The sequence below is a fragment of the Benincasa hispida genome, chromosome 1 (assembly GCF_027475165.1).
Source record: "Benincasa hispida cultivar pf3 chromosome 1, pf3_genome.v1.1, whole genome shotgun sequence".
Classification (NCBI taxonomy): domain Eukaryota; kingdom Viridiplantae; phylum Streptophyta; class Magnoliopsida; order Cucurbitales; family Cucurbitaceae; genus Benincasa; species Benincasa hispida.
In genome coordinates this window covers 64,096,905-64,124,367 of record NC_143478.1, presented here as the reverse complement: position 1 = coordinate 64,124,367, position 27,463 = coordinate 64,096,905, and the positions used below count along the sequence as shown (strand labels likewise).

At 33.6% G+C, this 27,463-nt stretch overlaps 2 protein-coding genes across 2 annotated transcripts; one reads left to right on the top strand and one right to left on the bottom strand.

The window, feature by feature from the left end:
* The first annotated feature begins 5,690 nt into the window (after positions 1-5,690).
* LOC120069569 (homeobox-leucine zipper protein ATHB-40-like) lies at positions 5,691-9,723 on the top strand. Its single transcript, XM_039021359.2, has 3 exons — positions 5,691-5,927; positions 6,087-6,409; positions 9,361-9,723. Exons 1-3 carry the CDS (start codon positions 5,840-5,842, stop codon positions 9,592-9,594), a joined length of 645 nt encoding a protein of 214 aa, XP_038877287.1. The 5' UTR covers positions 5,691-5,839; the 3' UTR covers positions 9,595-9,723.
* A 15,724-nt stretch (positions 9,724-25,447) lies between these two features.
* On the bottom strand, positions 25,448-27,442 carry LOC120069568 (scarecrow-like protein 15). Its single transcript, XM_039021358.2, has one exon. The coding sequence runs from the start codon at positions 27,208-27,210 to the stop codon at positions 25,597-25,599; it is 1,614 nt and encodes a 537-aa protein (XP_038877286.1). The 5' UTR covers positions 27,211-27,442; the 3' UTR covers positions 25,448-25,596.
* Between the last annotated feature and the right edge of the window lie 21 nt (positions 27,443-27,463).

Genomic DNA, 27,463 nt, shown 5'->3' with positions numbered 1-27,463 from the left:
TATTTTAAGAATAATACATACGAGTCTTTGAGAACTTTGTTTAAAGGGAGTTTATTTGGTTTTTAAAAACACAAGTAGAATGTGAATAATAAAAGTATAAAAATAAAGAAACAAAATAGTTATCAAGTAGGATATCAATCTTTCAATTTCGAGATTTTTTTTTCAATATCTTGGGTGTAATTACCTTATATTGAAATAAAAAGGATAACATATCATTCTATCCCTAAAACTCGTCATTGTTCATTGCACCAACTCTAAAAATAATGAAAGACTTAGCTTCTTTTTTATTTATGTATTTTTTTTATTTTTTATTTTTACCAAAATGATAACTCTTAACAGTTAAGACATCAATCAATAACCTAGTTAAGTAAATTTAACATAAATATTTTTATCTTCCTCTACTCCACTACTTCCAATTATAAAAACCCTCTTTTAAGAAAAGGAGTTCTCTTTGTATCAAAATTTATTTTGATGTTGGTTGAAATTTGAGGTTACCTTTTACTTTTTTCTAATTTCTTTATAAGATGAGATGAGATGATTCCTGAAAGACATGAAAGAAAGTGGAAGTGCTTTTTGAAAGCTAGAGTTACCCCAATGCTATGAATCTCCCCATGAAAGTTGGTCAATATCAATGCCACGTGGTGGTTGCTCCCAAAATTGGGAGTCCCATTGTTTTTGTTAATATCCATTTTCAAAAAAGGCCAACAAAAAGGAAACAAGAGTCATTCATAGAAATTAATTGCTTTTATATGTAAATTCATCCACTAATTTTACCAAACACTATACAGATGTTTTGGCCACAATTTATAATAATCCGTCTAAACTATTTTAATCTAAATAGAAAATAATAAATATTGTGATAAAGAGTGAAATAAATGATGCGTAGAAAATAGTAAATATTATAATAAATAGAGATTTGAAATAGTAATACTGCATTTAATTGTAGGTTATAATAATTGAAAATACCAACTATTATAATTGAAGCCCCAAACAAGGAGTGAGTTGTATAGCCCACTCCACCAAATTTAAGTTGGTGGCTCAAATACATTCTTTTTGGGTAATTGCATTGAGTAGCACTTTTAGCAATAATAATTAAGTATATAGCAACATTTTTAAAGAATTGCAAATATAACAAAATCTATCAGTGATTGATTCTATCGTTGATAGTCCCCTACTAGTAATATGGTCTATCAACTAATAAACTTCTAAGGAAAATTTTAAATTTTACTATATCTGCAAATTCTTTTATATTGTGCTATATTTATAAATATTTTGGACTTGATTATTATAGTTGTAATTATCCCTTTAATAGCATAATAAAGATAAGAAAGATTTGAACAACAGATTTCTTAATCACTAATATATATTCATATTCATATGTCAGTCGAGGGCTCACTTGCTTTAACTTTTTTCAATGCATGAGTTTGGTAGAAAACACAAACCTAGAATAAAAGGCATTAGTTGGAACATATATGCATGTATATGCCTAATGGAGATGACCAATTTTTCCCCTTTGGAAAAATTCAGCCTTTGTTCATTAAAAGCATTACAAAGTCATTATCCCCAACTCACATGTAATCAAATTAAAAAAAAAAAAAAAAAAAATGTTTCTTTTTTACCCTACATCAGATTATTATTTTTATTTTTATTTAATTCTAATTTAATTTTAAACTTTTCAATTTTTTTCTCTTTATTACATATATTAATTAAGGTTTTTTTTTTTTTTTTTTTTTTGCCATTTTTCAATGATCAATAATGTAGTAGTTTGGAGTTTTAGAAGGTCGTTATCTAAATCCTTGTCAAATGGGTTTGTACGAATAGACGATAATGAATTAGTTTAAGTCTTTATATTTTGCTTTTTTTAGTTAGCCAAAGGAACCTTCTTCAATTTTTCAACCTATGGAGTGAAGGTGCCAAAAGCATCTATTTTATAAGAGTATTGGAATCTAAGAATGAAGAACTTAATTCTTTGTTTCAAGAACTTTGATCGTAAAACTTACTTCTATTCATTGTTTTATCCTTTCTTTACTATCGATGGCTTATGTTAAATACCATATGAAGACCCATTTTATATCATGAAATATTTAGTTTAGGCCTATGTTCTTTTCAATGGGGAACATTCAACAAGGATGAAAACTATGTACTTTATAAAATAATGTGGGCATATTTTTAGAGAGTTTTATTTTTAGCCAATTTTTACTATGACCAAAAGTAACATGATATATGAGAGATGTGCCCTGACCTGTTTTTTATTTTATATTATATGTTACTACATTATTTTAAAATTATCTTAAACAATAATTAAGTTATAAAGGAGAGAGGGTTTGCTAGCTCAAATGTGTACTATATTTCAGCTTTTACAATGTAACATTTTGAAGAAAAGAGAATGGAAGGACCATACATTTCCACCTCCATCTGTCCCCCATAATTACATGTACTAACACCCACTTTTCATTCTTCAGATAAATGGATTGGACTTTTTTTTTTCTTCTTTGAAAAATAAATGGATAGGATTCAATCCAAATGTGTACAATTAGAGCTGTTTATATACTTTACAATAATCTGATTTGACGTTAGGAAAAGAATATAAATTTTGTTAAAACGAATATAATTCAACTGATATATAAAATGTGATAGTGACTAAAAGACTTCTCTTGACTGCTAAGACACACCACTTGCCAATTAAGCTATACTCGTTTTGGTGAGTTCATTATTATTTAATACAACAAATGAGGTCGATTTTCAAGATGTTGAACAAAATGGATAACAAGTACTACCAGAGGACTAAGAACACAATCAAAACTTGAAAAAAAAGAAAGTTAGAAACTAAGGTCAACTAATTTCATGGCCACCCGATCATTTGAATTTTTTGGTTTTTGAAATTTGAAAATTAAATTTATAAACACACCTTTTTCACTTGATGAAATTCTTCGTTCTATTATCTACTCTTTCTAAAAATATTTTCAAGATTGCAAGTCAAGATTTGAAAAGAATAAAAATAAAACCACTTCAACAAATTTGTGTTTAATCAAAGATGACGATGGATAGATGTCGGTTTGGAAAAACAAATCTCTTTTGACGGAATTTTTGCATTCTTACGTAAATTTCACTTATGATGATGATTCCTACCGTCACTAGAAATTGGAATATGATAGTGGTACTAAACCACCAACAAATGTTGAATAACAAAAAGAGGTGTTTATCAAAAGAAGTAAAAATGATTTTATTTTGAAAATTTGATTGAGAATTGAAATGTTAGTGAAAATCATATATATAGTAAGAAAAAGGTTAAAGAAGAAATATAAAATTAGGAAGAAGAGGGGGAAAAAAAGAAGGAAAAAATAATTATGAAACGAGCAACTTAGTGTCGATACGTGGAGGGTGAAAACAAACTAAAAAAGAAAAGAGAAAGAGAAAAAGGGAAGTAAAATGTTGGGACAGAAACTGTTTGTTGAAATGTCCGAAAAGCAACAACAGTGGAAGTTGCTGTGTTGCTTACTTACTTACACCTCATCTCGAGCCACGCCATGAGCTATATGAATTTTTGGCGTTTTTCTTGTTTTAATTATTTAAACCATTTCTTAATAAGCTTAATAAAAAAAAGTTCAAAGCTAATTTAAGTCCCCTAAAAGGGCCCAAAACTTGGCCAATTAGCTTTCAAATGAGTGGTGGGATTGAGGCCAAAATATATAGAATTATGAGATATATTTATGATATAATAATACAATACAATAGAATACCACCCAATTGGACAACAACAAAACCAAATGGGATGTGGGACTTGTTTGTCCAAATCAAGAGCCTACATTTTACAACTCTTCCAAATTGAAAAAAGAAAAAGAAAATTGGAGCTTTTTCCATCTCTCCCACCCCTCAGTCTCAGGTGTTGGGATCCAAGCCCACTTCATTATTTTATTTATCTGATAGGGGCTTTGGGTTTTGGGTGTGTGGGTGGGTTTAGTTTAAGTGGGTGGCATGGCAGCCTTTTGTACCACTATACCCCCACCTTTCTTTTCTAGTTACCCAACATGGAAATGCCAAAGTCTTTGCTGTTCCATTGCTTGGCAATTTTCACCCCCCCCCCCCCCCCCCCCCCCCCCCATATTCCCCTATGTAGGCCATAACAAGAGGTCAAAAATATTTCTAGCACATTCTTTTACCCCCAATTCATTATCTCTTCCCTTTATGATCTGAAGAAAACAAAATATTAGAATTCAATCCTTATCATCTACCGAAGGTGTATCGCAATAAATGAAGCTAATTTAAAGAAACTGGAAACTATTTTTTTTTATGTTTGTTAGTGTTTACCGATGTTCCACATCCGTACTGACTGATGTGTCCAGTTGAAAATCTGAAATCAAGTAATGAAATCTAAATGACAAGTGTGAGGTTATCAATTCAATTGCATCCGAAATTTACGTCGTATCGTTACCATCACTGTTATGGTTATGACTATGGTTACCATTATTGTTACTATTTTAGAGAAAAATCAATGAATTTTGACACATTTACTGTTATTGTTGTAACTATAACAGTAATGGTAATTTGACAAAATTCTTAATTTCGATCAAAAGCAATCTAAATTACATTTATGATTGATCTGTCGGTGGAATTCGATTACAACTACACCAATTTTCATTATGAATTGGTAAAGGTGACCTTAGTTTCTATCCTTTGAAAAAAGTTTCATAAATAGTCTCTAGGTAAAATAAAGTACTAAAATAAGTGAGTTATAGATATACCAATGAAATAGCAAGAAAACTTAGCCACATTAAATATTTGAGTCATATCAGCCAAGTCATCCTACCCTACCAAAATGATGGCTTCTAAATGTTTGCCCTATAAAATGACCTCACATGATTTAGTTGTGTGGTCCTCTTTCTTACTCAAGGATATACTTCTTTTTCTTGAGTGTGTTGAATATTAAGTTAGATAGTGAAAGCTTGGTGCTAAGATTTTTTGGTTTTACAACTTTATCAATCTAAACATTCTTTGACTAATAATTAGGAAGCACTTCATCTATTTAAATGTTTTCTGTCGATTTATATATTTTTTTTTATTACATGAACTCAAAATAGATACACTTAGGTAAAAACAAAGAAAAGTACAACTCAATTAACATAAAGTTTGTGCTTTTAACATAGAGGTTTGAGATTCAATTCTTTCATCTTACGTGTTGTCAAATATAATATTGACGGTAAAATCATTACTATTTAATACGTATCTTTTAATTTCTTTTTGTCCTTTTTCTTTCCATCTAATTAATAAGTAAAAATAAAAAATAAAAAAATCTTATCTTCTTCATTTACATCAACATAATATTGAAATTAGAATCTCTTATCACCTCCCTTCCCCTAGAATAAAACAAAGACGAGCAATTTTTGTCTTTTTATTTTTTTATGGATCAAACGCATGCTAAAACAAAAGAAATTGACGTGAGTATATTATAGCCTTTCATTATCAAAGTTTTTTTTTTTTTTTTTTTTAATTTAACCAAAAAAGGCTTATGATATAAAATGACCAAAATACCCTCTGCCTTTTTAACCAAAGACAACCCTCTTTTTCCCTGCCTTTATGAATTAATTTGTCTGATCCATTATTCATCATAGGTGACATTTAGGTAAATTTGAAGCTGAATATTTGGATTAGAAAAAGGTAGGAGGAAGAGATATCAGTTTCCTTTATAAATAAGGCAGCCTGTGAGCTCTGTTTTTCCCAAGCCAATCTGATCTTTCCCTTTTATAAAACAACTATTTCCACTCTGTTTTTCTTTTTCACACACCAAGAAATCCTCAGAGCTAGAAAGAGAAAAACAGAGAGAAACACAATAAACCAAACCATGAACCACCAAGAAACTGAAGAGCATCAAGCAGTACAAATCTCTCAGTTGTACACTGAATTATACATCCAAATGGTACCCCAACAAGGTTTGTACCACCTTCTTTTTTGTAAAGGTTCTTCCCTCTTTTTTAACCCCAATTCATTATTCAACTCTATTTTTTTGGTAAATTTGTCAAAATATAAAATTTACCCAATTTTTCTTTTGTAAATCAAAGTTCAGTTTTAACTCACTTGAAGTATTTTAGGTAATTTGAGTGAGTCTAAACCCAGACGACGTCGTAAGAAGAACAGAGGATCGGAAGCAGAGGCGGCGGCAGGGGGAAAAAAGAGGAAGCTCACGGCGGCGCAAGTTCTTCTTTTGGAATCGAATTTCGGGAGTGAACATAAATTGGAGTCGGAAAGAAAGGACCGTTTAGCGTCGGAGTTGGGGCTGGATCCCCGGCAGGTGGCTGTCTGGTTTCAGAACCGCCGTGCACGGTGGAAGAACAAGAAACTTGAGGAGGAGTATTCTAACTTGAAGAAGCTTCATGAATCCGTCGTCGTTGAAAAATGCCGTCTAGAAACCGAGGTTTGTTTCCCCCCTCTCTTTCTCTTCTTCGCTCCCAAACATAATCAAAACCATTTTCTTTATCGTTATTTTATTCAATTAGAAGAAAATGGAGAAAACTTCTAAATACTATGAATAATATTTAAGAAATGGTATCATTTAATAATGTATTAGTTAATTCGTTAGTTGCTAAAGTTATAGATAATTTAATTACTTAAGGTATATACTACTCTAAATCATCTAAAACATATCCATTTGAACTTTAAAAAAAAAGGGTTAAGTAGTTAAATGAGCTTAACTCATCGTAATTGACATACACTTTTTTCTTCAAAGTCTTCCTGTTGTTGTACTTACAAAAAAAAAAAAAAATTATATACGTGTATACTATTTAAGGTTCGACATGTATCTTTAATACTAATCACAAAAAAAACATCTTTGTTCTCTCCACTTTGCATTCCTCCCTCTAGTTTTTTGAAAACATGATGGTGATGAGTAGAAAATAGATTGAGTTACATAAATTTAAAAGCTGTCTTAATTTTTTTTTCTTCTTTTAAATGGTATTCTAATTATCCTAACTTGGTGTAGTATAATGCACTCAAAGTTGTACTTATAAAAATATGTCACGTTGTAAATTGTTTTAATGTAAATTTATTTTATTTTATCTTTACTATGTTTAAAAAAATAAAAAAAAATAAAAAAAAACTTTGGATTAGGTGCATTCACTATCCTTTAAAAAATGTCAAATAAATTCTAACATTTCAATTTTATATTTAATAAACTTTTAATACTTTCAAGACTTTAAAAATTAATTGATCTATTCATTTAAAATTGAATTGTATCTAAAATATGACCCTTAAATTTTTAGTTTTCTATATAGGTTTATATAAATGAGAAATTCTTATAAATAAAAAAATCCAAAAAATATTTATATTTTATAGTATATTTTTAGACTTTTTGCTATAAAATGTAAATATTTTTAAATATTTTTTTTATATTTAAAAAAGTCCCTTTATAAATTTTATGAACTCTCGAATAGAGTTAAACAAAAGTTATTAGAAACAAAATTGAACATACATGAATCTATTAGACACAAAATTGACGGTTTAAAAATTTATTAAACACTTTTTTTTTTTAAATAGTTGAAGAAATTGAAAGCTTCACAAACTTATTTTAAATTTTTTAAAATTCAAATAACTATTAAAGACAAATCCAAAGATTTAAAGAAATTAAACTTGTAAGTTAATCTTTAAAATATGTATTAGGAGGGTAACAAAGAGGAAGCATGAAAAAATAATTTTCTTACGACAACAAATACGAGGAAGGAATATTTAAACGTTTATAATAATTATTATCGAGTTATATTCATATTGATATTTAAAAATAAACACGTATAAAAAATTTAACCGTGAACGTAAAAAGTGGGGTAACTCGATTAAGAACGTGCATGGGCTCTTGGCTCGAAGAAACCCACGCCACTTTGTTTGGGAATCAGGTGGGAAAATATGTATTTTTTTTTTTTTAGTAAAGAGAAAATGTTTGACAGAACTTTTGATAAGCCAATTGCCTTACAACAGCCACCTCATTCCACAAATAAACTATTTTACAAATATTTAATTAGAAATTTTTCCCTAAAAAAAAGTAAGTAATAAAGTGTTTCGTACAACGTTGTCTGTGTTTCTATGGGCCATCGGCCCACTTTGGTGGGTCTCACTTCAACATTTCACCTATCAAGACAAAACAACCCACACCCTTCTTTCCATATATACACACATATTTATATATACGTTAATATATATATATATATATATATAAATGTTTCTAACTTATACCGTTTTAACCGTCTCACACTTATTCTTAGTACATCATTTAGGTCTTGTTTGATAATTATTTCATTTTTTATTTTTAGTTTTTAAAAATTAAGTTATAGACACTACTTCCACTTCTAAATTTCTTTGTTTATTATCTACTTTTTACCAATAGTTTAAAAAACAAAGAAAAAAATTGAAAACTAAAAGAAGTAGATTTCAAAAACTTGTTTTTATTTTGGAATTTTGGCTAAGAATTCAATATTTGTACATAAGAAATATGCAAATCATGGTAAGAAATAGAGTGTAAATATACTTAATTTTCAAAAACCAAAAAATAAAAATAAAATGGTTACCAAACGGGGCCTTAAATTTTCAATTTCAAAGAAAAGAGTATGTATCTTAATCGTTGAGTTATGCTCACGTAGTGATCCTTATATCTTTGTTCTTAGAACAAGTTGAAAATATATTTGAACAGTCATTTTTATAATGGTTTCTCCTTTAAAATAATCTCCTTAAATAGGTGTGATCATAAATCCTTTTTATATATAAAATTGTCTAGCAAATATATATATTTGTTTTTTTAAAAAAATCTCTAATAACTTCTGATACTTTTGATTTTATGTCTAATAGAGCTCTAATATTTTTTAAAGAAAAAACCAATATATCTAGAAGAAAAAGATTGGAAAAGTCAAGAAATATTCAAACTTATAAAACATTGAAACATATGTCATTTAACATAATCCAGATCCCATTTTGTAACCATTTGGTTTTTAGTTTCTGTTTATGAAATTTAAGTTTATATCATCCACATTTTTTACAATGATTTGCATCTTCTTAAGTTAAATGGTTGAATTCTTAGCCAAATTTCAAAAACTAAAATAACTTTTTGAAAGTTACTTTTTTTAAGTTGTAAAAATATGACTTGATTTTTTAAACCATTGATGAAAAGTAGATAACAGAGGAAGAAATTTAGAGGTGGAAATAGTGTTCATAGACTTAATTTTCAAAAACAAAAATAAAAGATAAAATAGTTACGAAAGGAGATTTTAATATTTTCAAAATCTAGAAACATAATAAAAAAAATATTGTACTAAAAAGAAAAAAGAAAAAAAGAATTTAGAATTTGAATTTGAGTGAAAAGTAAAGTGAATTGTGATTATGCAGATACTAAAGCTAAAAGAACAACTTTCAGAAGCAGAGAAAGAGAAAGAGAGGGTAATAATGGGAGAACGGGCCGATGGGCCTTTAAGCAGCAGCAGCCCAAGCCCATCAATGTCAATGGATGCCGTGGACCCCACGTGCCTTGGAGAAATTCCACCATTATATGAAGATGTGTTTTATTACATGCCTGAAAACTATTGTATTTATGGCATGGAATGGCCTAATCCCTACATTTGATCATTCTTCCTTCTTTTATGTATTATAAAAATGTTTTTATTACTCTTCCTTTTTTTTTTTTTTCTTTTTCTTTTTCTTGGTAGAAATCTTATCAACCTAGTGTAAATTCTAAATTAAATTTCCTTTTCACTTTTCACTTTTATTTCTCTAGTGGTTTAATTTAATTGTTGGTCTTTTTCGATTGTTGGTAAGTTGGAATAATATAATAACGTAACTTTATGTAAGTACCATCTGTTATATATTATTATGGTTATATATAAATAAATTACTTCAGTTGGAATCTAGGTAGTTAAAATTTTAAGATATATAATTTTGATCAAGAGGTAGAGATTTCAATCTCCTTGTGAAACTTTGAGCTCAATATATATATGTGTATGTATGTAATATATTAAATCAATAAGCGAGTCATCTCTTAGGAAAAAAAAAATAGTAAATGTGGAAATTTAGAAATGTTAAATTTTTTTTTTCAAAGGAAAAAAAAGTGAAAAACAAACAAGATTTGAGTACACTAATTCAAGAAAAAAAATGATGGAATAAATAATATGAAAATAATTTATGAACTATCACTACAGGAATTAGGCCTTTTGCCGATGCTAAATTCTTCGACATAGTTCCAAAAATGCATTGGCTAATCCTATGCCAACACTAGGTCGCCGTCAGTGTACGTCCTTCGGAAGAGCCTATGTTAGCGCATAAAAAAGAAGCATTGGTGTATGTTGGAACTACTGACGATAGTCGTCAAGTTCGACCTATGTCGATGCTAGCAACATGGCATTGACAAAAGGTATATTCATTGATGCAACAATGTGGCATCGACAGTTCCTTAATTTGACGCTTTGAAAACCCGTTGGCGAATCCTTGCATTGTCGACGATGTATAATTGGCGTCGGTAGTTCTCCTATGTCGGCGGTTAAAGTTAGCTGTCGACATATCCTTGAAATGCTGACACCTCATAATCTATTGGGGCATTGACATAGGCCTATTTTTTTATGAAAAAAAACTATTTTATAATTATACTATATTCTTCACTTAGATCCTTTATTCATTACTTTGGTTTGTACCTAAAAGCAAATTAGTTATACCAAATACTAACGAAAATTCAATCAATATTATCATAAAATTTTTACAAGTGTTTTATATAACACCTTTTGCAAACACAAACAAAAAAGATCGACATATAAAGTTACATAACAAAAATACTAAGTTGATGCAAAACAAACACATTATATAACACTTCTAGTTTGCTTGCTATGAAGTGATCTCATTGAAAGTTGGTCCTGAAAAACAAATAATGAATGCAAATATTAAATTTAGATATAAGTTATAACAAACACATATCAAATACATATTTAATAAACTAATATGGCACAAAAACAACTTTACGTATATATATAATCATAAACTCTTCCCTACAATCTAAACAATAACAAATTGTAAAATAAAATAAAAAAAAAATTGAGATTTATAATAATAGGCATATAAACACATAAAACATCTCACCCCAACTTTAACACAAATAACAATTCAATCCACATAGAAATAACAAATTCAGACATTCAAAGTCATTCTCACTTTAATATTTAAAGTCATCTCAACCAACATTTATCGGCCCAAATTCAAGAGAAACGTCTTAACCCACATTTAAGATAAAAATACAACATAGATCTAAACTTACAAAATAAACTATCAATAAACATCTCTCCCCATCTTTAAGACAAGTAACACATCCTAATCCTATTTATCACCCCACATTTAAGAAAGAATAACAACATATAGATCTAAACTTATAAAATAAACCATAAACTTATAAACAATCAAATATCTCACATCATATTTAATAGAAAAATATCTCAATTGCTACCATAACTATAGGATAGCAACAAATCTCAAACAACGGTATATGTAAGTACTCCATAAAATATTAATGTATTACAATTGTTACTATAACTACAGGATAACGACAAATCTCAAATAATCTTATACATAAAATAAAATAAAATAGTTCATACCTATTTTGAAGTTCCTCCTAGTGAAGTTATAAAATGTTTCATTAAATCTTTTACCGTCTACCTCGGACCTTCATTGTTATAAGATCTACCCTAATCGCATCCAATCTTTATTCATTTTTAATAATATTCTTTCCAACTAAACTCTTGATTACTACCATCTTAAACCTGTAGGAGTTACACAAAAAACCACAAACTAAAATATAAAATTAAGGCCAGTGTTAGAAATAACTATCGAGGGTTTTCAAGTTCTTAACCATCTAAATTTACATTCTTTTTCCTTTTCATTCTTGTTACCATTTTTTTTTGTTAACTTTAATTTTGATTCCTAAAGTCTTAAATGGATTGTTTTTGGTGAGAATTAGAGCGAAGAAATGATAATTACTCTTCCTAATTACACAAATTAGGAACAATTCATTCATATTATATCTCCAACATCATTAAAAAGAAGGGTAATTGCAATTGGTAGCATTTTTAAGGAATAATAACCAACATCATTTTAAAAAAATTGCAAACGATAGACTTCTATCGGATAGACTCCTACCAATAATATGGTCTATCACTGATAGACTATTTAAATTTAGTCATATTTGTAATTTTTTTTACATTATGTTATTTCTACAAATATTTTGGGTCTAATGTCTATATTTGCATTTGTCCCTAAAAAAAATAGTGTATTTTAGGAAGTACACACTAATTCACTAAGATTAGTTACTCCCTTTCTACCATGCCAAATATAAATCTAATACTACCAAAAATTAACTCCAACATAGACAACAATAATATTAATCAACAAAAACATTTATCTATAAAAAGGAAAAATAACCATGGCAATTTATGTTTAAGAACAAGCAAATAATAAAAAGTGCAACTCAAATCAACCATAAAATCGTAATCACAGACAACCAAAAACTATTCATCCCAAAATCTTTATGAACCATAATCATAAATATATAACAGTCGAAGTCAAAACTCAAACCAACAACAATAAAACTTGAACAACATCCCCAAATCTTTAACAGACAAAATAATAATAATTATTATAATAATAATAATAATTATAATAATAATAAATAAATAAATAAATAAATAAATAAATAAAGAACAAAACACAACCAACAAGATATCCATGAATCTCACCAACTACACTAAACATGTAAATCACACCTACAAATATAAATCTCAACAAGTATTTCCAAATAATTTCAACAACCAAAAATTCAAATCACACAAACAATACATTTATCAATAACAAAAAAGATAAAAATCACACCAAAATTTAAACAAAAAATGTAAACCTAAACAATCATACAAAAAAAATTCAAAATTTTCAAATAAAAACTAAAAACCCAAAGATATTTCATGAAAGGCTTACCAAGAAAGATGGTTGAAAGAGGTTAAGGGAGAAGATGACCGACGAATTCCAGAGGGGTGGTGGAAGGGGAGTTAGAGTGGCTGGCTGGCAAGGGTTTAAACATAAAAGGACTGGGTAGTGGGGTTAAAAGGGGCTGGCGGCAGAGAGTAGGTGGGCGGCAAGGCTCAAAGCAGAGAAGGGAAAGGGATGTTGCGGTTTATGCCCTAAAATCTCGTGTCCTGTAGTTTGTAAACAATTTTGTAAGAACGCCTGTGATGTATAAAATATATGACATTTACTTCACTTCTTGACTTTGCAGATTTAGATGTTTTTTATTTTTCCACAAACCAATAAATTTAATATCCTTGGTTGTTTTTATTTAACTTAAGCATGTATGTAGTGACATACAAGTAGATCATGTCTTTAGTGGCAACCAAAATGGTCTGTAGTATATGGATATAGGAGAGAAACCTTATCCTGGTAATACTACGGACGCGACTCGCTTTGTAGAATAGTTACAAGTGTTGTGACTTGTCACAGATGGTCTGATCCTGATCATTCGTATAGGGGACATGCAAGCGGGGGCATCCTATACAAAGAGTTTGTATAAGACCTGATCTCGAAGTATTAACGTCTCGTCATATAACTCTATTCATGACAGAGACTTCACTTCACTAGGATGACCATTGGTAACATGACCTCAATCTTGAGTGAGTTGGCCATCCTTTGATTTGCATGGGTGTGAGTGCCAGAGCGCCGACTCAAACCTACCACTTTGGGGATTTGTCTGATTTGGGAGCTGGGAACTCAGCTTCACAAGATGGAGTTCATTCTTTCCCCGAAGCAGGGGTAAGTAGATAGATTGCTCTCTTAAGGGCTGATCCCGGGGCTTGAACGATGTGGCACCACACACCTTCTCATGGCCCAAAAGGTGTTCACACATAGTAGGATTATGTTGTACTGTTCATTAGAGAGATCAATTGTACTTAAGTAGTAAGATGTAACTATAGGGACAAAATGGTAAATTGCCAACTGTACTTACGAGCATCTGTGAAGGGTCATCGTACTGATGATTGGTTATATCCAATGGACATAGAAATGTATCTATGGTAAGACGAGTTCAACTTGTTAGGATTGGTGTCCTAATTCTCTCGGAGTTTCATTGTTTTGTAAAAATACACATTGTTTAATGAATAAAATAAGTGTTATTTAATTCTGGCATTTACTCACATCCAATAAACAAAACTCCTAGGTTATCTTATATGAACTTAAGCATGTATATGTGATATACAAGTGGATCATGCCTTAAGTGATAATCTAAATAGGTCTGTAGTATAAGGATTAAGGTGGGATACCTAATCCTGGTGACACTACGGATACAACCCACTTTGTAGAGGTTTGCAAATGTTGTAAACTACTACTATGGTAGATCCTGACCATTCATGTGGAGACGTGCGAGCGAGGGTGTCCTATACAAAGAGTTTGTATAAGACCTGGACCACGAGATGACAAGACTTTGTATATAACACCGTTTATACTAGAGACTTGCATCTCACCTAAATGACCATGGGTGACACGACCTCAATCCTAAGTGTTTTGGAAAATTCTGTCTTTGAGAGCGGTTCTTTGATTAGTATGGGTGAGAGTGGCCAGATTGCCAACTCAATATGCCTACCTTTTTGGGGACTTGTCTGATCTGGAAGCTTGGAACTCAGTCCACAAGATGAAATTCACTCCTTTCCCGAAGCAGGGATAAGTAGAGAGATTGTTCCCTAAAGGCTGATTCCGGGGCTTGAACATAGTGGCTACAACTTCTCTTTGGAAGAGAAGACTCAGTCATAGTAGGACTATAACTTATGTTTATTAAAGGGATCAGTGGTATTTAAGGAGTTAGATGTAACTACAGGGGCATAACGGTTATTGGCCCAGCTGTACTTACAAGCGATCTGTAAAGGGTTGTCGCACTGTTGATTGGTTAAGATGGACACATAATATATCTGTGGTAAGAAGAGTTCAGCTATCGGTCTTTATTGGAGTGCCTGACAGTTAATAGATGGTGGATCCCGTGACTAAAAAGTTTAGTTAGTTATTCACGTACTGTTGGAGCTTCGAGCTACAAGTCCATAAGTTCCTCTTGGTAGCTTAATGGATTCAGTTGAGGATCAGTTCTTGGTGTTGATTTGAAATGTTCAAATTGACAATAAGTATTTTGATTATATATGATATAATCAGTATGATGTATGAGATACATCTAGTGGAGGATTGATATAAATGAGATTTACATTAAGTACCATGGAATGGAAAAAGAACTATGGTTTATATGTTTCATGAGATGAAATATTAAAACTATAGGTTATAAATATAATATGATACTCCTGTCCATAGCCACATTTTATGATTATGAGATATGGCAAATGCACGTCAAGACTGCTTTTCTTAATGATAATCTTGAGGAGACCATCTACATGTCTCAACCAGAGGGGTTCGTAGTTCCAGATCAAGAGCAAAGAGTTTACAAGCTAATAGGTCCATTTATTGGCTAAAACAAGCATCTAGATCATGGAACATTAGATTTGACACTGTGGTCAAGTCGTTTGGCTTTGATCAGAATGTTGATGAGCCTTGTGTCTACAAGAAGATCATCAACAGCTCAGTAGCTTTCCTGGTACTGTATGTGGATGATATCCTACTCATTGGGAATGATGTAGGGTTTCTGACTGACATTAAAAAGTGGCTAGCTGCCAAATTTCAAATGAAAGATTTGGGTGAGGTAGAGTATATTCTAGGGATCCAGATCATTCGGGATCATAAGAATAAGAGGTTAGCCTTATCTCAAGCATCGTACATCGATCAATGTTGATTAGGTATAGGATGCAGGATTCCAGGAGGGGTTTATTACTCTTCAGGCATGAATCGTTTTGTCTAAGGATCAGTGTCCTAAGACACCTCAAGAGGTTGAAGAAATGAGACGAATTCCCTATGCTTCAATTGTTAGAAGCTTAATGTATACAATGTTGTGTACCATATTCGACATTTGCTATGCAGTAGGGATTATCAGTCGGTATCAGTCCAATCTAGGATTTGATCATTGGACCACAATTAAGATGATCCTCAAGTATCTTCGAAGAACAAGGGATTACATGCTCATGCATGGAGATAAGGATTTAATCCTTATAGGATACACAGACTCTGACTTTCAGACCGATTGAGATTTTCGTAAATCGACATCGGGGTTAGTGTTCATCTTAATTGAGGGGCTATAGTGTGGCGAAGCATCAAGCAAGGATGCATCACGGACTCCACTATGGAAGTCGAATACGTAGTCACTTGTGAAGCATCTAAGAAGGTTGTTTGGCTGAGGAAAATCCTTACAGATTTAGAAGTTGTTCCAAATATGGATTTGTCGATCACTCTCTATTGTGATAACTTGAGGCTGTGGAAAATTCGAAGAAGCCTTGGAGTCATCGTCGGGGCAAGCATATAGAGCGAAAATACCATTTGATCAGGGAGATTGTGCATCACGGTGATGTGATAGTCACGAAGATCGCGTTGGAGCACAACGTTGTTGATCCCTTTACAAAGGCTTTCATGGCTAAAGTGTTCAAGGGTCACCTGGAGAGTCTGGGTTTTCGGGACATGTGGCATCTTATCTAGGACAAGTGGGAGATAATACTGGAGTATGCCCTAGTTTATTGTATATTGTACATGTATTTATCTTGTATTGTATATTAGTCTCCCGAGACATTCGGACAAGTGGGAGATTGTTGGGATTGGTGTCCTAATTCTCCCGGAGTCTCGTAGTTTGTAATTTATACACATTGTTATGAATAAAATAAGGGTTATTTTTTCTGGCATTTACTTATATTCAATAAATAAAGCTCCATAGTTATTGTATATAAACTTAAGCATGTATATGAGATATACAAGTGAATCATGCTTTAAGTGATAACCTAAATAGGTTTGTAATATAAGGATTAAAGAGGGATTCCTGAACCTGGTGACGCTACGGATATGGCCAGCTTTGTAGAGGTTTGTAAGTGTTGTGAACTATTACAGATGGTAGATCCTGACCATTCATGTGAAGACATGCAAGTAGTGGTGCCCAATACAAAGAGTTTGTATAAGACCGGACCACGAGATGATTCGTCTCTGTATATAACGCCGTTGATACAGGAGACTTACATCTCACCTAAACGACCATAGGTGACATGACCTCAATCCTGAGTGTTGTGGAAAATCTTGCCTTTGAGGGTGATCCTTTGATTAGTATGGGTGAGAATGGCCAAATTGCCAACTCAACATGCCTACCTTTTTAGGGACTTGTTTGGCTTGGGAGTTGGGAACTCAGTTACATAAGATGAAATTCACTCCTTCCTTGAAGTAGGGGTAAGTAGATAGATTTCTCCCTTAAGAGCTGATTCTGGGGCTTGAACATAGTGGCCACAGCTTCTCCTTGGAAGAGAAGACTCAGTCATAGTAAGACTATGCCTTATCTTCATTAAAGGGATTGGTGGTACTTAAGGAGTTAGATGTAACTATAGGGGCATAACGGTTATTGACCCAACTGTACTTACGAGCGATCTGTGAAGGGTTATCATACTATTGATTGGTTAAGATGGACACATAATATATCTGTAGTAAAGAGAGTTTAGCTGTCAATCTTAGTAGAGTGCCTGGCAGTTAACGGATGGTGGATCTCGTGACTAAAGAGTTTAGTCAGTTATTCACGTACCATTGTAGCTTCGAGTTATAGGTCCATAAGGTCCCCTTGTAGCTCAATGGATTAAAGTTGATAATTAGTTCTTGGTGTTGATTTGAAAATTTCAAATTGACAATAGTTAATTCGATTATATATGATATGATCCATGTGATGTATGAGATACGTCAAGTGGAAGATTAATGTAGATGAGCTTACATTAAGTACCATGAAATAGAAAAAGAACTATGGTTTATATGTTACATGAGATGAAATATTAAAACTATAGGTTATAAGTATACAATGGTAAGTTGGTTATTATATATATTTATGATAATATTAATTATTAGATAATTATCTCTTTTTCTCTAATAACTAATTGAGTGGGAGGTTATTGGTGGTTTCATGGTAACCGTGAGATAAAAGGAAAAATGTTTCCTAAATTTAGTAGTTGGATTGAGAGTTTCAATTCTCTGAAATTACTCATGGTGGCTGTCTAGTAAATACGATTTACTAAACAACAACTTAAGAGAGACTAGACGATCCTGGAGTGTTTCTATACGATAGTCACTCAGCTGGTCGATAAGCTAAACGATCGCATAACTAATACTAAACGATTGGACATCGTCTATACGATAGACTTTGTCATTTCCCACTTACTCAACCGTTTACATGATTGTTCTTCCTCCAGTCTTGTCCTCTAACCAAGTCTACACAGAGCTCACACTTTTGGATTCTCACACCGAGAATACCAAGGTAGCCATTGTGGTGGTGTCGTACTAAACTCGACATAGTCGAGGTTTTTGGAGGTCATTTGTGGTGTTCGTGATCTTGGAGATCACTGTGATCGTACAGTGTTACAGTCATTGTGTATGAGCATTCGTGTGTTGCTGTCTTGCTGGTTGAACAAGTGTTTTTTATCATGGGTGTTGAAGATGAGTCTTCAAAGATATGTGTAATTCTTCCTTTGATTGTATAGTAAAGCATGTTGTAATTTTATTTTATGCATAGCCTGTATATTTCCATTTGTTGATTGTAATTGTGTATGTTTAAATACGATTGAAATTTGGAACGATCATTCCGCTGCTCATAGAAATCCTCATGTCCAATTTCCTTCAGAAACATCATTACAAAATAGATGCCACATAGGATGTATTAAATTATTTTTCTAAATTTGATTGGTTATTCAAATGGGTAATGCTTGAATACTAATATAAATAAATTGTATGTTTCAACAAATTTCATAATGGCTTCCGCAATGCTAAATTTACTCGTTGCTGACAAACTTACTAGCGAAAATTACACAACATGGAAAAACACAATCAATACGATATTGATCATTGATGACCCAAAATTTTTCCTAATAAAGGATTGTCCTCTTATTCTTGCTCAAAATGCTCCTTGAAACGTTCAGAGGGCATATGAGTGTTAGATACTGGCAAATGAGAAGGCCCGGGCGTATATCTTGGCAAGCCTTTCTAAAGTCCTTACCAAGAAGCATGAGCCAATGATCACTGCCCGTGAGATCATGGAGTCCCTATGAGGGATGTTTGGATAATCATCTGCACAACTCAGGCATGATGCTCTAAAAGAACATCTTCAATGCTCGTATGTAAGAGAGAGCATCTATTAGAGAACACGTTCTCAACATGATGGTCTACTTCAACGTGGTGGAGATGAATGGGTCTGTCATCGATGAAGCCAGTCAGGTTAGCTTTATCTTGGAATCTTTACCTAAAAGTTTTCTACAGTTCTGTAGCAATGCTGTTATGAACATGATTGACTACAACTTGACCACATTGCTCAACGACCTACAGACTTTCCAGTCCCTGATGGAATCCAAGGAATAAAAGTGGAATAAGAAGAAAGGTAGAAAGGGGAAAGCTAACCCACCAGCTGCTACCAGAAGAGCAAGAAGGCCAAGGCTGCAAAGGGAATATGAATCAACGAGAGGGATTAACAAGGTTTGTAAGCTAAAACGATCCATTTATGGATTGAAGCAGGCATCCAAATCTTGGAAAATGTTTGATATGTAGTCAAATCTTATAGCTTTGAATAAAATATTAATGAATCTTGTGTTTATAAGAAAATCATCAAGAGTAATGTTGCTTTTCTAGTGTTGTACGTAGTGAAGGATACCGAGAGTTCCATGAGCGTGTACAGATCGCTCTGATTTCACAGTGACCGAAATACAAATGATATATATTCAACACATACAATTATGCACATTAATCTAATTATCAGCATGCTAAAAAAAATGAATAACAGGGAAAGGTTCCATACCAGTTGAAGACCCTCTTCGAACTTCAGAACCCAATGCAATAGAAACCCTCCAATAGATCTACCAACACCCGGCAAGAACGCCGATTGCAACAGCACGATCAATACGAACACGAACACTGCAGTGAGGATGACACCACCACTAATGAACCCCGGGTATTCTCGAAGTGAAAACCCAAAGAGTGTGCTTTGGTGAGTTTGGTAGAGGACGGAGGACAACAATTCTTGTAGATGATAAGCAAGTGGGAGATAATACAATGCTATCATATAGCGGAAGTGCTTATCGTATAGAAGAGCTACATGATCGTGTAGGAAAAGTTTAACGATCGTTTAGGAAAAACATATACGATCGTTTAGAGAAATCGTGAGGTAGACGATCGTTTAGACGGTAGAGCTACTATCGTATAAGCTCTCGAGCGATCGTTTTCACGAATTCTTTTTGGGCGGTTGAAAATAATGAATGCACGATCCGAAAAATGAAAACTCTTTTCATTTTTAACCCGCCGGTTACCATAACCAATGCTGCCCACTACCCACGTTCGAACGTGGAAGAATTGGTTAATTATCATATAATTAATTAATATAATCATATTATATTTATATCCTATAGTTTGATATCACATATCTACTATAGTATTTTCTCCTCTACTTGATATAAATCATATTTATATCTAATTTCCTAAAAAATAATGTATCTCATACATTTAGCCAATTATATCATATATAATTAACCAGTCCAATTATATCATATATAATTGAACTTCCTCATGTCAATTTGAACATTTCAAATTTATCCAAACACTGGTTCTCGACTTTATCCAAGCTACCGAGGGGACCTAATGGACCTGTGGCTCGAAGCTCCAATGGTACGTGAATAGCTGACTAAACTCTTTAGCCTCGAGATCTACCATCCGTTAACTGTCAGTGATTCCACTAAAGACCAACAGCTGAACTCTTCTTACAACAAATATATTTCTGTGTCCATCAGATATAACCAATCATGAGTACGATGACCCTTCACAGATGCTCATAAGTACAGTTGGGCCAATTTACCATTTTCCCCCCTGTAGTTAAATCTCACTCCTTAAGTACCACTGATTCCTCTAATGAAAAATACAACATAGTCTAACTATGTGTGAACACCTCTCGGGTCAAGAGAAGATGTGAGGCGCCACATCGTTCAAGCCCCGAATCAGCCCTAAAGGGAGTCATCTATCTACTTACCCCTGCCTCGAGGAAAGAGTAAATTTCATTTTGTGTCAGCTCCCAAATCAGACAAATCCCCAAAATGATAGGTTTGAATTAGCGACCTGGCCACTCGCACCCATACAAATTAAAGGACCACCCTCAATGGTAGGAGTTCCCAACTCACTCAGGATTGAGGTCATGTTACCTATGGTCATCCTAGTAAAGTGAAGTCTCTCTCACGAACGGTGTTATATAATGAGACATTAACACTTCGTGGTCAGGTCTTATACAAACTCTTTGTATAGGATGCCCCTGCTCGCATGTCCCCAACACGAATGATCAGGATCAGACCATCCGTGGCAAGTCACAACATTTGTGACCATTCCATAAAGCGGGTCGTGTCCGTAGCGTTACCAGGATAAGGTTTCCTTCCTTTATCCATTTACTACAGACCATTTTGGTTATCACTCAAGAAATGATCCACTTATATATCACCACATACATGCTTGAGTCACATACAGATAACCAGGGATTTTATGTTTATTGGTTTGTGGTAAAGCAAATAAAACAATACAAGATGTGAAGTAAATATCATATATTAACAACACAAGTATTCATATATACTGTTTACAAACTATAGGACACGAGATTTTAGGGCATCAACCCCAACACGTAGATGATATCCGGCTCATTGGGAATGAAATAGGATTTCTTACTAACATTAAAAACTAGCTATTTGCTCCATTCCAAATAAAAAAATTAGGGGAAGCACAATATGTTCTTGGTATTCAAATTATTAGAAATCGCAAGAACAAAATGTTAGTCTTGTCTCAAGCATCGTATATTGACAAAATGCTTGTTAGATATTCGATTCAAAATTCCAAGAAAGTAACTTACCTTTTAGGCATGGAATTACCTTGTCTAAGGAACAATGTCCTAAGACACCTTAAGACGTTTAGGAAATGAGACATATTCCATATGCATTGGTTGTGGACAACCTTATGTATGTCATGTTGTGTACAAGGCTAGACATATGCTATGCCATTGGAATTGTTATTAGGTATCAATCTAATCTAGGATCATCGTATCTTAGGAGAATGAGGAACTACATGCTTGTGTATGGTGCTAAGGATTTGATCCTTAAAGAAGAAGTTGTAGTCTGGCACAACATAAAACAAGGTTGTGTTGTGGACTCTATTATGGAGGCAGAATATGTAGCTACTTGTGAAACTGCTAAGGAAGTTGTTTGGTTGAGAAAGTTCTTGATTGATTGAAAGTTGTTCCAAATATGTCTTTGCATATCACTCTTTACTGTGACAACAGTGGTGCTATAGAAAATTCAAAGGAACCTCGAAGCCATAAGTGAGGAAAGTAAATATAACAGAAGTATCATCTGATACGGGATATTGTGCAACGAGGGGATGTGTTCATCATACAAATGGCATCGGAGCAAAACCTTGTTGATCCATTTACCAAGATTCTTACGGCTAAAGTGTTCGAGGGTCATCTAGAAGGTCTAGGTCTATGGGATATACATCACTTAGATTAGGGCAAGTAGGAGATATGGCTGAGTATATTGTATGTCCTAGTTTATTGTATTTATCTTTTACATGTATTGTACATCCCACTAACTTCAGGATAAGGAGATTGTTAGAATTCATGTCCTCGTAGTCCGTGTATTTTGTAAACAAATTATTAATATACAAATAAAGTGTCTATTTAATGAATAAAGTATTCTACACTATTTGCATAATTCAAAATCTAATAAACTAAGATATGATGTTATTTAATGTAGCTTGAACAGTATGTAATTGACATAGAATTGGATCGCGTTCAAAGAATAACCTGAAAGGTTTATAGTATATGAATAAGTTTGAGTACTTTATCTTGGTAACACTATAGATACGACCCACTTTGTAAATGTTACAATAATTATAAGTGTAATGATTTGATCCAAATCATTCATGTAATGATATGTAAGTGGACGTATCCTATACAGTGAGTTTGTATAAAACCAGACCACAAAATATAATCTCTCTTTATAACACTGTTAATTGAATATTTATATTTCAAATGATAACCATGTAACTCGATCTTAATCTTGAGTGAGTTATGAATTCCTATTCATAAGGGTCGTTCTTTGATTTGTATGGGTGAGAGTGGTCTTAGCTAGACTTAATATGCCTACCATTTTGGGAACAATACCGAGTAAGGAGCTGGGAACATAGCTTCATGAGATGAAATTCACTCATTCCCGACTTTAGGGAAAGTAGACAGATTGTTCACCTAAGTGCTGACTTTGGGACTTGAACAATGAGGCTTCACCCCCCCACTGACCCGAGAAGGACTTTGTTTATATTTGGACTATAAAAAAATATTCATTAACGGATCAGTGATACTTAAGGTACAAGAGGTAATTATAGAGGTAAAACGATAATTTGATCTAGTTGTAATTATGAACAATTCGTGAAGAGTTGACTTACAAGTATGGTTAATTCAATGGGCATATAAATATACTGTAGTTCATAAGAGTGCAACTATGAGTCTTTAGTAGAGTGTCCCATAGTTAATGAATGATGATTAGCTTAATTAAACATGAATCATTAGAGTTTATTACTTTAAGTCCATTAGGCTCTTCTGCTAGCTCACAAATGGATTAAACAAGGATTGTTAAGTGGAAAAAATTTGAAGAGTTCAAATTATTGTAAAGGGAATTGATTTTATATGATACAAAAATAATATAATGCTAATTGCATATAATACAATTAATATGCATTATAATATAAAGTTAATTTTGAATTAGATTTAAGATTAAACTATATAATATGAGAGTAATAATATTTGAATAAGATTCAAATATCAAATCAACATAAATTAGTTTAATATGAATATGATTCATATTAAAACGATAGGTTATGTGAGAAATGCATATTTAAAATATGGTTAGAATTAATTAAATTAAATATTGAATATTTGAATTAATGAATTGATTTGACCGCGGATTGACTGTTGATACACGACCCAAGTCATTAATTTTTTTTTATTTATTATTATCTTATTACCAAATCAACACGGCTAGTTAATAGTACGACTCCACTTTTACGAATCATTAAATCTTAGATTGGCCACTTGATTTGGTTCATCATTAATATCTTATCTTTGTAGATGAGTTAAATATGAAAAATTTTCTATTTTCCCATACAAAATCAAGAAATTGGTAATACTTTTTCTTTTTGGGTCGCACCAACTCCCTTAAACACAAAGGAGCAGACACTAATTAAATTAAATTAAATTAAATTAAATTCTTATGCATTACAGGATAGCGGGAGAGTGTGAGATTGGATAGAGGGCATGGCATATTGCACCAACTCCGTCTCTGCCTTTAAATTTGCAGAATGGTTTGCAAGTTGGATTGAATGAGATTCCCGTGAAATATTCTCACTCTCATTCTTTCTCACACATTCTATCCATCTCACATACTCTCAGAGAAGGAGTTCTCTATTTTTCCCTTGACATCTCCCACAAGATTCCAACAAACCATCTTGTCCAAAGAGGAAAGCAGAGAACATCTCTTAGTAGTGCCCTGCTCGTGAGTTTTGTTTGTGCAATGCTGTGAATGATCAATTCTATTGAGAAGAAGAGATTGAAGACTGATCTTCTAAGATAACACTTCTTTTCCTTTGAATTCTTAAGAGCATGTTTAATTGATTCCTTCAATTAGATCTTTTGTTGTTCATTCAGATTGTCTATATCCTATTCCCAAGCTAAATATGTACAGTGAGGCATATACAAAGATGTAGTATTATGATATACTTGGCATTTGCTCCAAGTTTAGAGATGTCTCCTTATCATATATTTCCTCAGAAGGCTCATGCATCTGCACATGTTTTGGCTTGTTATGACTTTGCTAAAGACTTTTTTTTTATTGCTTTCTAATTTCCCTACATGGTTGTTTTTAGTTCCAGGAATGATTGTTTGGTTGTAATTATTCAATAATATGTTTTCCTTGCTTAAAAAAAATGACCCACAAGTTAGTCATTAAATTGTGTTAGGTTTAATTTCCTCTTACAAAGTTTACTTAATTAATGATCTTGCAGCCCAACATGTTACACACACATATATATATATATATAAGGTAGGTAAATCTAATCTATCTTCGAAGACAACTAATCATATATTAAAGGGAGTACATTTGAAGAGACTATAAATTCGTTCAATTTTTATTTTTATTTTTCTTTAAAATAATAATTGGTAGGATGAAATGGTATACCATTAAATATAAAAAAAATATATACTTCAAATATACATGAAGTAGTTATTAAGGAGTAGTTAGAAGAAACAAAAGGGAATTTATATTAATTCCAAGAGGGATACATACGATTTTATGTACGTCCCTATATATATATAGTATAGTAAACCCAATTTTGTGATGATTATAATAAAATTTCATAGGCTGAATCTTTCTTAATTCTAAACAGTTAGCACCTCCATGCCGACGTGGCGACTAGAGGCCTCTCATGCCAGCACAGCACTAACTCAGCATGTCGTTTGCCTATTTGGAACCCTCGAACCTGTACTTTGCCAAGTAAGCACTCCGCTTGAAAATCCGCAAACTGGCTCAGCCCCACCGGTTTCATCCCGGCCCCGTGGAACACCTCCCTCCACGGCGGCGCCGCCATTCTCCCCGCCCCTTCCACCGCCGCCAATATCTTCGGCCGGACTACGAACGTTTCAATCTTCCGCACCCACTCACAGCTCGCCCCCGCCGCGTCTATCGACTCCAACATCAGTGCGTAAAACTCTAGACTGTCCACCAAATTCCTCTTGAACGACGTTGCGCCGCAGTCCGACCACCCTTCGCCGTCGACGAACACAACAACGCACGGCGACACCCGCCGCACGTCGGCGAGAAAAGAGGCTACGCTATTTATACTCCCAAGACGACAGAAGATGGTCGGAGTCAACAGAATCGCTGCCTTCTCCCCTTCCATGAATTTCACCGATTTGAAAGACAACGTCTGAAAAGTTCGAAGCGGAACGAGATCTATATGAAATCGAATTTTCAAATCCTGAGCGAACTGGCAGAGATTCTCTCTAATCAACCTACTCTCGATCGCGAATTCCTCAGGCACGATGGCGGTAATCCGAAGCACCGGCGGAACGACATTCCTGGATTCTGCTTTATCCACAATCTCCTTCATGAAAGAAGCGTACTGCCCTCCAAATCCTATATCGAAATCGATGATATGAATGATTGAGGAAGCGTTGAGAGCTTCAAGAAGCGCTTGATTGGTAGTGAAGTGAGAGAACATGGGAATGGGAGAAATTACAGAGAAGGCCTTGTAGGCTTTGATAGTATGGACGATATCGGGCCAAGAAGAGAGGCGATTATGGCGGTTGGGAGAGGGAGAGAGGAGAGATTGAAGAGCGTCTTTGAAGAAGAAAGCGGCCCGGTGAAGGGGGTTAGTGGAGGAGGAGGATTGAAGGCGTTGATTGAGCCGCTCCAATATCACTTGAGCGAGTTGGAAATCGTTGGAATCGAAGCAATCGGCAGCAGCGACAATATCTTCGAGGAAATCAAGAGATGGGTTATTGGAATTGGGGCTCAAATTGAAGGAATTGAAGGTTTGGAGGGTGGAAAAGGGTTCGGAGAGGAAGAAATCAGGGGGAAGAAGGTGGGGGGTTTGATCCAAGGAGTGGGAATGGAGAAATTCAGGGAAATGAGGAAGATGATGAAGATGATTATTGTTGGTGGTGGTAGTGATGTTGTTTTTGAGAGCAGAATTGGAGTCATCTTGTAAGCCCAAATCGCCCATGATGGAGTCCCAGTCCAAATTCTGAAGTGTATGTTCATCCCAATCTAGAGGAGGGTTGTCGTGGGCGTCATCGATGGAGGAGTGGGGGTTGTCGTGCGCCACCGGGCTAGGGCTGCGGCGGAGATCGAGGACGGAGGTGGGTTCGTAACAGGTTGTGGCGATGACGGTGGGGGAGGTGGTGGTAGGAGTGTGGAAGGAGATGGTAGAGGGGGAGGAGGGGAGTTTAGGAGTAGAAGAAGGTAAGGATGATTGATGATTGGAAACAGGAACTCTCATAGCTAAATAGCTAAGAAGAGTGAAGAGATAGAAGAAGAAGAAGAAGAAGAAGAAGAAGAAGAGGTTTTATTCAGTTTGTTCTCTCTATCTCTGTTTCTGGTTTTGAGGATGAATATAAGATTGAATGAGTTTTATGGAAATGGAGTAAAGGAGGAAGGAGAGGGGGCATTTGGTAGTTGTGATAGGAGGTGGCCCTTTTATCTTTGGGTCTAATGCCCAGATTAAAGGATCCTCTTTGGAAAATGGAACTGTC